Genomic DNA, 13,159 nt, shown 5'->3' with positions numbered 1-13,159 from the left:
CGTTATATCGGAGTAGAGGTGTATAACTAAACTATTGTTGTATGTCACGTAAATAAGGTTTTTAAAATGTTTAAGAAGTGTCATTTAAAATTAAATTAAAATGCAGAGCCCCCCGGACCGGTGGCCAGGACCTGGGCAGTGTGAGTGCCACTGAAAATCAGCTCGCGTGCCGCCTTTGCCTACCCCTGGTCTAGATCCCTTCCCTAACACCCATCCCCAGTCGGGCCGAGCTGAGTGAAGAGGCACCGTGCGCTGCCCTGTTGCTCTCCCTCACCCCAGGAGGCGGAAGCGGCGGTGCGGGGAAGGGGATCAGCAGTTCCAGTCGCTAACTGTGTCCCACACTGGAGCCCGCACCCCGTCTCCCAGCTCCCGCAGTCCCCGGTGCAGCAGCTGCTTCCCACCGCCCCAGCCTGCCCCATAGCCCGGCACGGAGCGCTTTTCGCTGCTGTTTGTCTCCCGTCTCTTCCCGTCGGCAGCAGTTGCACCCAACCCGGAGTCTCCGCCAGTACCCGGCCCCGCGCCTGCTCGAGCGGCCGGCGCCGCGGCCTGACTGACGGACACCCCCGTCCGGTAAGCGGGGGGCGCTGCTAGCTCCGCCTGGCCTGTGCCCCTAAGCCTGGGCGGCCGCGCCAGGCGCCAGCCCGGGACACAGCCATCCCCAGCCCTGCGGGGCAGGCCCGGCCTCCGAGTGGGGCTGGGCGGCCCCTCCCGGGGGGTGCGTGGGGTCCGTGACTGGCTGCGGCGCTCCCTGGCCAGCGACGGGCCGGGGCGGGTTTGGCTGCGGGGTCGCTGGCAAACCGGCCGAGTTTCCCGAGGCCGCTGCTGGGTCCCCTCCCCACGCGCCTCCCCTGGGGAGACGAGCCGCAGGTTGCTTGTGTGCTTGGGGAGGGGAAAACCCGCCTGTGGCTCTCTCCACTTGCCCCCCACCCTGACCCACTGTCCTGATTTTTCACATTTGCTGTCTGGTCACCCTACCAGGGGGCCTGTGCCTCCAGGGAGCTGGTTGGAGTTCGTGATCTCTCTGCTTTGTGCAATGAAGAAATAGTTGAGCTGTCAGTGGGTCCCCAAGGCCAGCGTGAGTTACCCCGTGATCCCTCGCCTGCACTGCTGATATCAGCAGGCTTGACAAGCTCTATGGAGGTCGGGTTCCTTCTGACAAAATGCAATTCAAATGGTTTGTGCCTTCCTGCTGTCAAGATGAAGGGTGGTAAAGACCAGTGAGTTGGGGCTTGTCTAGCGCTACAGCTGCACCACTGTAGTGCTTAAGGGCATGTCTACATTTGCCATTTAAAGTGGAAAAAATCCCTCTTTTGCGCAAAAACCATGGGAGCATCTACACTTGCCAATGACTTTTTGCGATGAAACTCAGAAAACCACCTCCATGAGAGGCATACAGCTCTTACTGGTGATACTTTTGCGGTAGTGTGCAAGTGAAGACATGTTCTTCCAGTTTACAGAACTTTTAGCCTCTGGAGGATATCCCATAGTGTCTAAGTGACCACTCTGGCCAGCAGCTCTGCTGCCAGGTAAACAGACATCCACCTCCCCCTGTAAAGCTCCCGGAGCTTTGAAAGTCTCCTTCTTGTTTTCTTGGCAAGTGCTCACTTATCATCTGGCCAGGTGACGATGCCTGCTCCAGGGAGCAATGGATCTCCTGCTTGGAGCAATGCTGAGCTACTGGAGCTGATCAGTGTTTGGGGAGAGGAGGCTGTGAGTCTCTCCAGTCCACCTAGGGTGACCAGACAGCAAGTGTGAAAAATCAGGACGGGGGTGGGTGGAGGGTAATAGGAGCCTATATAAGAAAAAGACCCAAAAATTGGGACTGGCCCTATAAAATCGGAACATCTGGTCACCCTAATTCCACCTATGTAACAGCATTATAATATTTTCAGAGATGTCTTCACTGAGCTGTCCACAATGCTTACATCTCGTTTCTGAGAACTTAAACTAATTCAGAATGCACTCTGGTGTATATTAGTTGTTAAAGTTATGCTTTCCAATTTGAATTATTTTGCACTTGTTTATGCTGAATTTTATCTTGCGTTGTATTGCCCAGTTACCTAGTCTTCTCTGGTCCTTTTGAAGGTCCTCATGGTCATTACAAGTCTTGACTAATCTAAAGAATGTTATTGGCAAATGTTTTCTCTTCACTATTCACTCCACCTTCTAGGTTGTTAGTTACCTATGTTGAACAATTGTGCTTCAATGATTCTTGGGGTACCTCACTACTAACCTCTCTGCATATAGGGGTGGCTTGAACTTCAGGTTCCACTCATATTCTGGCTATGATTAGCCTTTTAAGTTCACAGTGCTCTTCAGCTAAAGGTTTCTGAACATATGAGACAGTGATTTAAATGTGAGGTTCTCCATTCTATTATTAATTTAAGTCAGCTATTATAGTACAGCACTGGACAATTAAAATTGCTCTGTTACTACTGTTGAAGTACTTAACAAAGAAGCAGTCCCCCTAAACACTACTCATTTTAGTATAGACTTTGCAAAATAACAAAGTAATCTATTGTTAAGACTGTACTGTTTTCCCCCTTATCATCCACTTCAGTAAGAATTCGTATTCTGCTTCTGCAAAATACAAACCCCACAGACACATTTGTGCCAAGTCTAGCACTAAAGAAGCAGAGTTCATTATGGGAGATTATATGCAAGCATTTATTTTAAAAAAATCCTTTTGTTACACAGATCTTTATTTGCAACAAATTGGGCTATAGGTTGTCTGTTTCCTCCATAGTGAGAACTGAAGAAAAGCACAGGTGTGCAGAACTTTAATAGACCTTCAGGAATTTTCTCATTAAAAACAACTGCTAGGGTAGAATAATACTGCAAACTGCTGTAATTTGTTCCTCCAAGTTATTTATTTCCATTTTTTAAACTATGGTTTGACATAGCTGTACACTAAAGGCATGTTCTGACAGAAAAGGTAGAAAGAAATGAGACAGTTACTGTAAAATTCTTATTATGAATGCATAAAATTAACTAAACTGTCTTTGCATATGGACATGGGGCAGATAAGAAAAATCTGTTTTGAAAATGCTCATATTGTGAAGCAACAAAAAGCAAGTGATCATCTATTTAGCAAAATAAATGATTGAGTGCGTGCCAGATGTTGTTATAATAAGATGGATTCTTTTAATGGTATGAAAAATGAAATGGAGCATAATGTAATATATAGATAAACAGGCCTTGTTTGAATACAGGTAAATGTCAAGGACGAGAGCTTTATTTGGAAACTTCTGAAATACAAATTTGAGCTAGTCAAAGAAACTCAAAACTGTATACAAAGAAACACCTCTAGCAGACCTTATAGATTGGTTGTACTCTTGAGATCCTCATTGGTGCATTGTTGGACTAAATACATAATTATTAATGTATATTATAAGATAGACAAGAAAGACCTACCATCAGTCAAATAGATCAAAGCTAATTTTGTATATTTATAAATGCATAATTTGAAATTACATTTTCACAGTGCATTTAAGGTGTGTTCAAAATTATATTTGCAGCAGCATTCCCTGAGTGGTCGTATTCATTACATTTCAAAACCTGAATTTGAATTGAATACTTTCTTGAGAGAGACATTTAACATTTGCATACCCTTTGACTGCTGCTTTCAAATATGTCATATGCTGATGGGCTATTAAAGTAACTGTGTTGACAGTAACTGTGTAGGCAAAACTCAAGATACAGGGATGTCCTGTGTGGTTCAAAGCATTTGCATTTTATTAAATTTTTGCCATGTGCAAGACAAGGTCTTGAATGTGAATATTCTGTTTTTACTTAAATGCACCTACCATGATCTTTCGTTCAACTAATATTGATCTGAAGCTCCTACTTATTACTAATACTATTCTATTAGTTTGTCTAGAAATAAAAGAATACTGGAGTTTTAACATAAGTTCATACTTTACCTGCGGATTGAAAGCTGCAGAAAAATATGAAATGCACTGAAGCGATCTGTCTTATTTCAGTGTCTGAGCATGGGTTGTTTTTTTTAATAGTCTGGTTGTATGTTATAATCATAGTTACCATTTAAGTAAACAGAATATTGTTACAACTAAAGCTTTGGTAAGAGAGCAGAAGCCTAGTTTATTGTGGAGGAAAAGCAGAATGAAGAGCAAGTACTTTCTGCTGAAACAAGTACTCAGTTTTTGACATAAATATTTGCATCATTTCATCGCTTTTCCTTTAATCAGATGATCTTTCTTCCGAACCCGAGCAGATAGATGACATGCATCCTAGGCTATTGCTTGTTAGAGAGAAATGCAAAGGAAGGCAATAGGCTGTACAAACAATTTGTTAGATATCTCTCAGTGTATTATTAATGAAAAGTCAATAGAAATAAGTGTGAAATTTTTGACTCAGTTGCAAATTGATATTGCAGGCACACACAGAATCCTTTCTGTGATCTTTTGCCACTAATTTCAAATGCTGATTTTAATTTCAATGTAATCTTTCAAGGCTTAGAATAGGGATGGCCAGAGTACCATGATCCAGGAGACCTTTAAACATAAATCTTTGGTTTAATTTTCAAGTAGCTGGGCCAAGGAAATCAGAAAAAGCAGGGGACTGGAACAGGAGATGGATTTCTGGGAGGGAAGGGGCAAGGGAGAGTTTTATGAGGTCCCTGACAGAAAGTTTGAAAGAGAAATTGGGATGGGGAAGAGTCTTCAGGGAAGAGCCATAGGGAAGACCAAAGAAAATTATGGAATACAGTGATGAGCAAAGACAGAATATCAAATGTCATCTCTTTCTGGTTGGTGGTGTGTCTTAATTTAAGTCTCTGTCTTGCAAGTGGGTTGACCCTTGGGCCAGAGTGATGTCTCTGTTGACTGTAATGGTAGGGGTCCTCTCACACAGAGTAACTTGCCAGATCAGAGTTTTAGATAGCAAACTCAATGGGGAAGGGACCTTGTCTTTTTGGTATTCTAAAGAACTATGCAGATATATGGTGCTATATAACTATTTACTCCTGGGGGAAATCTTTGCTACTGTGCAATGCAGAATCTTGCAGAAATTAACATTGTGCAAGCTGAATTTCCTTTCCCTCACAGAAATGGGCTGCAGTGCTGTGGGCTGCCACTAGGGGCCGCTGGACCCAGCAGAGCCCAGCTCACATATAGAAGACACTGCTGGGGGGAGGAGAAAGGAGCTAAAAGGTTCCCGACAGCTGCAGTTCCCCGCATGCCCTGAGGGAAGGAGACAGTGGCATGCAGGAAACTCCACACTAGCCTGGGACTGAGCATCAAGCTATTTCTCCCTCTGGATCCCTGGGCTCTGAGGGGTAGAGGGATAGGTGTCTGGGCTGGGGGACCCAATGGCTGGGGTTTGGGTGTATTGGCTGTGGGGGTCCCATGGCTGGGTTCTGGGAGGGAGGGGTTGTGGGTGTCTGGCCCTCCGGCTGAGCTCTAGGGGAGGGAGGAGACAAGGATACAGGAACTGGGCTGTCGTAGGGGTTTCTTTAACTCGTCTCCTGGTGGAATTTTTATGAGTGTCTGTATTGTTACAGACATACTTGCTGACAGGTATTTTGAAATAAATTTTCAAAATAATTGAAACTGGCATGATTATGTAGTATTATTTTGACAAATAAAATTTGCAGAATTTTAAAATATTGTGCGCAGAATTTTTAATTGTTTGGTGCAGAATTCCCCTAAGAGTAATTAGCTGGATGAAAAGTACTATATAAAATCAAAGTTGTAATAGTATATGTTGCTAGTGTGAGTAGGGACTGTTCATGTGACTCAGAATCGCAGGCTGACACCCTCTGTAATTTGAACAGATTATAGGTGCTTAAATGAATTATACCTTTTTATTGTCTTTGTAGCTCTAACAGATAAACAGTTGAAGAACCAGACGTTAAAATGAATAGCCTAGAAGTTGACATGCTTCATTGCTGGAAGTGTAGAAAATACATAGCAAATTCTGATTGCCTCATAAAATGTAATGGAAAACAACTATTTGAAGTAAGTATAGCTTCTTTATTTTCCCATTGCCATTGATTTTAGTACCTATATATAATAAGATTCCAGGAATGTCGCTGTGTGTCACTCTGCAGCCAAAATGTCTGTACAGTCAGTGTGAAGCAATGAAAACAGCAACAAGCATGGGTCAGGGCTCTTTCTGTTCGGAATATCACCAGGTTGAATCATCACTGGGTTTTGTTGTCTGTTACCATCCAGATTTTATGTTCTTAGCCATTTTAATTTAACAAATTACTCCTGTGTGGTGTACAGCTACAGTAAGGCATGTATCTATGCCATGCCAAGAGTCTTAGACCAATGCGATGTCAGAGGTAGCATAATCACCACCCTTACTCTACAGCTAATTTGCATACATCCGTTTCATTGGTAATATGAGGGAGACTGCACAGGTGGTAGATTACTTGACCCAACTCCCACCTGCATAAATCAACACAAATCTCCCAGCACAACCCCCATTCCCCCAGACACAGGAACACAACCCAAACACAACATCACAGTCAGCACACACAGTAACCCCAAATACATATAGTCCCTCACCACAGCACACACCCCTCATTTGCAACCTACACAAATCCACACAATTATCTGTCAACCTGCGCTGGGAGGCTCGCTCCTGCAGGCAGTGTAGACATAACTTTTGTGGCTCTGGGCCCTAAGCCCAGCCCATTTCCTCCACATTTCACTCCTGGCTAGCTTAGGCAGTTCTCCATTCAGAGCTTTTTTCTGGCTTCTGAGAATCCCTTTCTTAGCCTCCTAACTCTCCCCATACAATGCATGGGGAGTCTGGGCACCTAACTTGGGACTGTGAATTGTATTGGGCAGCAGGGAACCTAGGAGTTAGGTGCTGCAGTGCATAAGTCCCCTTTGTGAATCTAGACCTTAGTTATTACCTTTATGTTCTGCAGCATGATGAGGGTTGATATGCCTTATACATTTGTATGCTAGCTTGTGTAAATGTAGATATTTTTATTATTCATGTAAAAGTCCAAACCTTTTTTTGAATTCCAATAAACTTGTTGCCTTAATATCTTGTAGCAGTGAGTTCTGTGGGTTTCATACTGACATGCATTTTTAGTAAAGTTAATTTTACATATGCCAGATATTTCTACGTGTCAGATTGACTGCTGCTGTTTACTTAAAAAGGTGGGGCATAGGAAATGTGATAAAAAATATCATAACTCACCAGAGCTGACGCCTCTTACAACAGAATGGCCTACACATTTAAAATACTATTTTTTTTAATTCACAACATCTTAATTAAAAATAATCATACAGAAAACAATGGATGAGCACCTCCTGCTGCTTTGCAACAGCAGTTAATTATCAAGCTGTCTTTCCCAAGATAGTCACCACCCCGCTGACATCTTTTATGATGTTGGATCAAAGAGAAAAGTAAACAGAATACACTATATTGATTTTCTGATGCACCAGAAACACTCCAAAATGCCATGCTTGCCAGTGGAAAAGGATGTAATGACTAGGGATTGAAATTAATTTTCATTCTTTTAAGAGAATAATATAAACAATATAGCATTAAATATTGCTTTACAGCCAGTCAGTGATCAGAGATTTTATACAGTTACAAACTCACAAAGGCATATTGGTTTCCATAACTACACAATTTAAAACCCTAGAGTCTCATAGGCTATTGTTCTCAGAACTCATCATTCATATGTCCATAAAAATATGGCTGTCTCAATGTATTGATTTTTTCACAACATTATTTATATCTCAGTTGTTAGGCCCAAGTTCTGGCCTGAGGCATATCTGTAAAATGGAGCCCAAACACGTCTGCAGCCACAGAATCAAATATGAATGCTGAGAAGGGGTAGAGTTGCTAGGTATCCGTTTTTTGACAGGAATGCTCAGTCGAAAAGGGACACTGGCGGCTCCGGTCAGCACCACTGACTGGGCCATTAAAAGTCCTGTCGGTGGCACAGCAGGGCCAAGAACTTACCAACTATCCCCGTGGTAGTGGGAAGGCTGAGAGCCTGATTTTTCATTTATGATAATGCCATTTACACCCTTCTAATCATGTGAGGGGGCCCTAATGTGTGTGTGAATATAATGTACTCCCTCTTTAAGGCCGCTTGACATGGCCAGAGCTGTGTAAAGTGGCCTTAGTGTAAATGAAATTCACCCTGACCGTGTTGTTACAGATGTTCAGGGTCTGGAGAGGGAGGCGGTGTTTGTTAATGTTTTCTGTTTGTTGGCTTTCAAACAAAAGGGGATCTCTCTGATTTAGGATTAGATTGAAATGGATTGTTGGAAGGACTTTAATATAGAAACTTGTCAGAGTAGGATACAAGATTTTTTCAAAAGAAATAGTTTAAAACTACTGTTGCACTAAAGGGATTATTAAGTACAAAACAGCAGTTAGAATCCTTTTTTTTTTTTTGCTGTAGGATTTTTAATAGCTTTTGAAGCGTGCTTAGTTATTATGTTAGAAATGTAGTATGTGAATAAACCCATTCACTGTTTCACAAGAAGAATAGATAAGAATATATTATTTCTTCAACAAATCCATGTAACTCTCATTGAGGAGAATGGGAGTTATAGTAAGTGATTACATTAAGAATTTATTCTATCCTATACTTTATCATTGGGACTACACTTCAATTTATGATAAAACGATATCTTCCAAGTTTTCCCAATTCGAAAATCTCTTTCACAGTACATTAACTACTGCATCTCAGAATGCCACTTGTTATTTCTCATGTTCTGAAGACATTTTTTGTGTTGCCTTTGTATATTCTGTGTTCTTTAATTCTTTAGTTAATTATTTTTAAAGTCCTTTCTAATGATTTGGTGAGGATCTATGATCCCTAAAGAGTGTAAAGCAGGGATCGGCAATTGTTTGAATTTGTTCTGAAATGCTATAGCACCAGCATTCTGTCATTTATCTCTACAATATAAATCTTTGCAGTAATTTAGGAGATTATGAAAGCTATTTGGTTCCTAATATTTTAATAATAAAGGAATAAAATAAATGAAATATGAATATTTTCTATTCTTGTCATCTTAGAAAGCAAAATAAAATGCTAACAGAGAGAAAATGTACTACAGTTATGTACAGCAGATGTACTTTTTATTTTCTCTGTATAAAAATTCCACCAGAAAAGTTACTCTGCAGACTGCACAGTTGATAAAACAACTCATCTAAAAAGAAAGCATTATTGTTATTTTTAAAAATCAACAATTAAACTGCTATTTTAAAAAAAATGTATTAGCTATAGATTTCTTTTATCCATTGACATCTTTCTGGCGCAAACAAAAACTTGACACAACCAAAAGGCAAATGACTATCTAGTAGTGTGTCCTGTTACTGGTGTTAAAAAGGAATGTGTGTATATAAATTGTAATTAGTTAACATTAATTGGTCAGTTAAACAACGTAAATAATTTTTCAAGAGTTACTGAAATTACATAGTAATCTTCTCTGGATGGTGCGCTAAAATCTCCCCCCAAAATAATCAGAACTGTTTTGAGTGAATTTGTATGTTAGAGACATAATGCACATAACTTGTTCAAATATGCCATGTCCTGTATGAACCTTTTTGCTATGCACATTTTTGATAGTCATTTAGGAATAATCTTTCTTTATACCGATCTTTTCTCAGAACAGTTAGGGCCAAATTCTGCTTTCAGTAGTGTAAATTCAGAAGTACTCCTTTGAGGGCAGTGGAGTTATTCTGGATATGCACAGTTGTAACTGAAATTGGAAGGCTCGATTATCACCAACATGAAGACCAGAAAATTTAATAAAAAAACCCTCAATCTTGTTAGACTTCAGTCTGGTCAGCATCCCATCTCTGAGGCCTTACCTGTCTGAGGTAGACATAGCTCCTGTTTACACTTAGGGTACGTCTACACTACCCACCGGATCGGCGGGTAGCGATCGATCTATCAGGGCTCGATTTATCACGTGTAGTGTAGATGCGATAAATCGATCCCCGATTGCTCTCCCATCGACTGCTGAACTCAAGCTCGGCGAGAGGCAAAAGCAAAGTCGACGGGGGAGCTGCGGCAATCGACCCCGCGCCGTGAGGACGCGAGGTAAGTCGAACTAAGATATGTCGACTTCAACTATGCTATTCTCATAGCTGAAGTTGCGTATCTTAGGTCGATCTTCCCCCTAGGGTAGACCAGGCCTTAGTGTGCTATAGAAAGTTTGTTTGGAGCAAGGGAATCCAAACTTTCTCACCATATAACGATCTTATTTTTGGAATATCTTTCCTTCTGGTGTATGTTTTAAGAGATGTGTTCTTTCTTTATCAAAAACATCAACATTTATTCAATGTATTCCTTCACTCAAAAATCTACTGTCTGTCTACTGTTAAGTACATTAACCTTGTTTGCAGTTCTTACTTCCTGTTGCATGTTTTTCTTACATTGCTGCCTTGTTTTATAGAGACATCCTTGGAGCTTTTTAGTTTCCAAAGACTAGGGTTATATATCTTCAGAAAAGAGAGACTTAATTGTCTATTGCTATCCTTTAAGTTACTGCACGTTATAAGAGATTACCTCTCTCCCGCCTCTACTGAGTTTGAGGTTTTGAAATATTTTGTTACTTTATCATTCAGGTATTTTTAATATTGTGGGAGTAGTTTCACCTCTTTCTGGGAAATGAACTTGTGGTCAGAGCACTGGGGGGCATCAGTATTCCATTGGTGCATGCTGGATGCTTTAGAAATTAGTGCTTAGGGAACTCCATTTTCATCATTCATAGGAATATGGAATTGAAACTAGTGCTCTGCTGTGACATGTCAACAGAGGATAACAATTAAAGGTAAATAATTTTTCTGGGACATTGAAAAGCGAGTATTGCGCTGAAATGATAAGTTCATTATCTACAGGTTGTCAGCCAAACTGTTCTTTAAGTACCCAGGCTGAGAGAAAGCATTCACTTCAAACTCATGGTGGAAGACATAATGGCAGCTGAATAATAAATAAAGAAGACTTGGAGACTTTAGGAACAAATCTTAGGACCAGATACCAAGGTGATGAACATGATATAAACATTTAGATAGAAATCCTGACTCTTGTGCAAAACTGGAGTAAATTGACTTTGTGCAGGTCTTCTTAATGGACCTCAGGAAGAAGACTGAATCTAGTCTTTCCCAGACAGCAGTGCATTAGGAAAGCAATTTTTGTAGTTTCCGGAGCTCCTCCACTAATGGACAGAGGATCTATGTGTAAGGAATCCATTTGCCATGTCTGTGATACCTCCTCTCTTCCCCTATTTCCAGCACAATAGAACTCTACGTGTCCTGCTGAGTTTCATACCTTACACATGCTGCAGTGACTTAGTTCTATGTCCAGTAACTTCAGAATGAAAGGATGGTGGATGGTTGTAATTACTTAAAGTGCAGTTAGTAAAATGTTAACAATTTTAAGGCTCAACTGCTGTCTAGAAATATTCTTAGTTACAAATACTTGTTCATCGCAATTTTGTTTCTTCTTTTTGGTTGTTCACATTATTGCCATTGTAACACAGTAATATGCCTTGGTAATACACTTGTCTATACTACAATAACCAGCATTTTAGAAAAACAATTTTAAAACTATTTTTAAGATTATGCAGTGGCCTATTCTGGAACAGATGAAAGAAAGAAAGACAGAAAGAAAGAATTATAAAGATATATGACAGATGTTGCCCTGGCAGAGAAACTATTTTTGAAATCAATGTACTAGTACACTTAGTTGTAGTGTAGACAAGGTCAAAACATTGTTCTACCAGATCAAAAAAAGGCAAAACTAATTTTATATTTTCTCTATGGTACAAAGGAATACGTGTCAGAGAATCCGTCTACTGTCTGCAGACCCAGAAACACACTGTTACTTAAAGCAGTTACCCAATTACCGGTTTAGTGGGTGCCCCGGGATCTATGGATTTAGCAGTTAGTAACTAAATTAATCGGTCCATGAAGTGCTTTATTTTTTTAAATAGTTATCTCCCCTACCTAATTTTCTAATAATTTCCTTTGTATTTGATTCTAAAAGCTCTATTCTAAGAAACGAATACATACATGAATGTTGATTAACAATGTAATGTGACTTTATTTAACAGAAATCCCATTATTCAGATGCTTCTGAGTATACTTGCAATGTATGGCACATGAACTTGGAAGCTCTTCCAGACTGGGTAAAATGTGCAATAGAAAAGGTAGGTTCCTGGATTTATAAACATAGCATTTGATATTTTATTTGGAGAATAAAGAGGGGCAGCAGGCATTAGTCAGGGCATCATTTCTGATGTATCAGATGGATATACTTCTGGTATCTTGTATAAGGGGGACTGTTTCTTGAGTTAATAACATGCATTAAGGCAGTGGTTCTCAACCAGGGGTATGTGTATCCCTGGGGATACGCAGAGGTCTTCCAGGGTAATCATCTCATCTAGATATTTGCCTAGTTTTACAACAGGCTGCATAAAAAGCACTAGCAAAGTCAATACAAACTAAAATTTCATACAGACAATGACTTGTTTATCCTGCCCTATATACTATACACTGAAATGAAAGTATAATATTTATATTTCAATTGATTTATTTTATAATTAAATGATAAAAATGAGAAAGTAAGCAATTTTTCAGTAGTAATGTGCTGTGACACTTTTGTATTTTTATATCTGATTTTGTAAGCAAGTAGTTTTTAAGTGAGGTGAAACTTGGGGGTACGCAAGACAAATCAGACTCCTAAAAGGGGTACAGTAGTCTGGAAAGGTTGAGAGCCATTGCATTAAGGTGGCATTGACATATAGTATTTGTTATTGTATTTATTTATTTGCATATATACTAATATATAGAAACAGGATCTTGTTCATTAAATTCATTAAAGTTTGTGAAGCATTCTGATACCATAGTGTTGCATAGCATAAGGAAGCCTATGAGGAAATTAATAATTCTGTCTTCAGAGCAGGGTTTGGATAGTGTTCAGTAAATAAGGCGTGAGGCCACACATTGAACAATGAGGAGGAAACAAAATATTAAATAGCTGCTCATTAGGTGAGTACCGTCCAATTTGTGCACTGAATGAGACATGGGTCTTATGAAAAAAAATAGTATGTGATCATGTAACTAAAGATTGTATCATAATATGTGTGCATAAGGGGAACAAATTAAGGTTGCACAGTCATTTCCTAATTTTGAGTGCTTGACTTTG

The 13,159-nt window shown here is 40.1% G+C and overlaps 1 protein-coding gene across 6 annotated transcripts in view; it reads left to right on the top strand.

The window, feature by feature from the left end:
- Window positions 1-323: 323 nt before the first annotated feature.
- Window positions 324-13,159, top strand: part of RNF180 (ring finger protein 180) — a 120,893-nt gene continuing 108,057 nt past the window's right edge. For 4 of the 6 annotated variants that reach the window (XR_008445525.1, XM_054033016.1, XM_054033015.1 and 1 more), the window contains exons 1-3: window positions 324-570; window positions 5,840-5,978; window positions 12,066-12,161. Coding sequence is in view for 3 of the 6 variants with exons in the window: in XM_054033016.1 (XP_053888991.1) it covers window positions 5,877-5,978; window positions 12,066-12,161 (198 nt within the window). In the remaining 3 variants the exon portion in view is untranslated. Of the gene's footprint in view, window positions 571-5,839; window positions 5,979-12,065; window positions 12,162-12,911; window positions 13,003-13,159 lie in introns of those variants that run through there. The other 2 variants (XM_054033018.1, XM_054033017.1) reach the window with 2 other exon arrangements.

This window comes from Malaclemys terrapin, chromosome 6 (assembly GCF_027887155.1).
Source record: "Malaclemys terrapin pileata isolate rMalTer1 chromosome 6, rMalTer1.hap1, whole genome shotgun sequence".
In the NCBI taxonomy this organism is placed as follows: Eukaryota; Metazoa; Chordata; order Testudines; family Emydidae; genus Malaclemys; species Malaclemys terrapin.
This window is presented reverse-complemented; position numbering and strand designations above follow the sequence as displayed.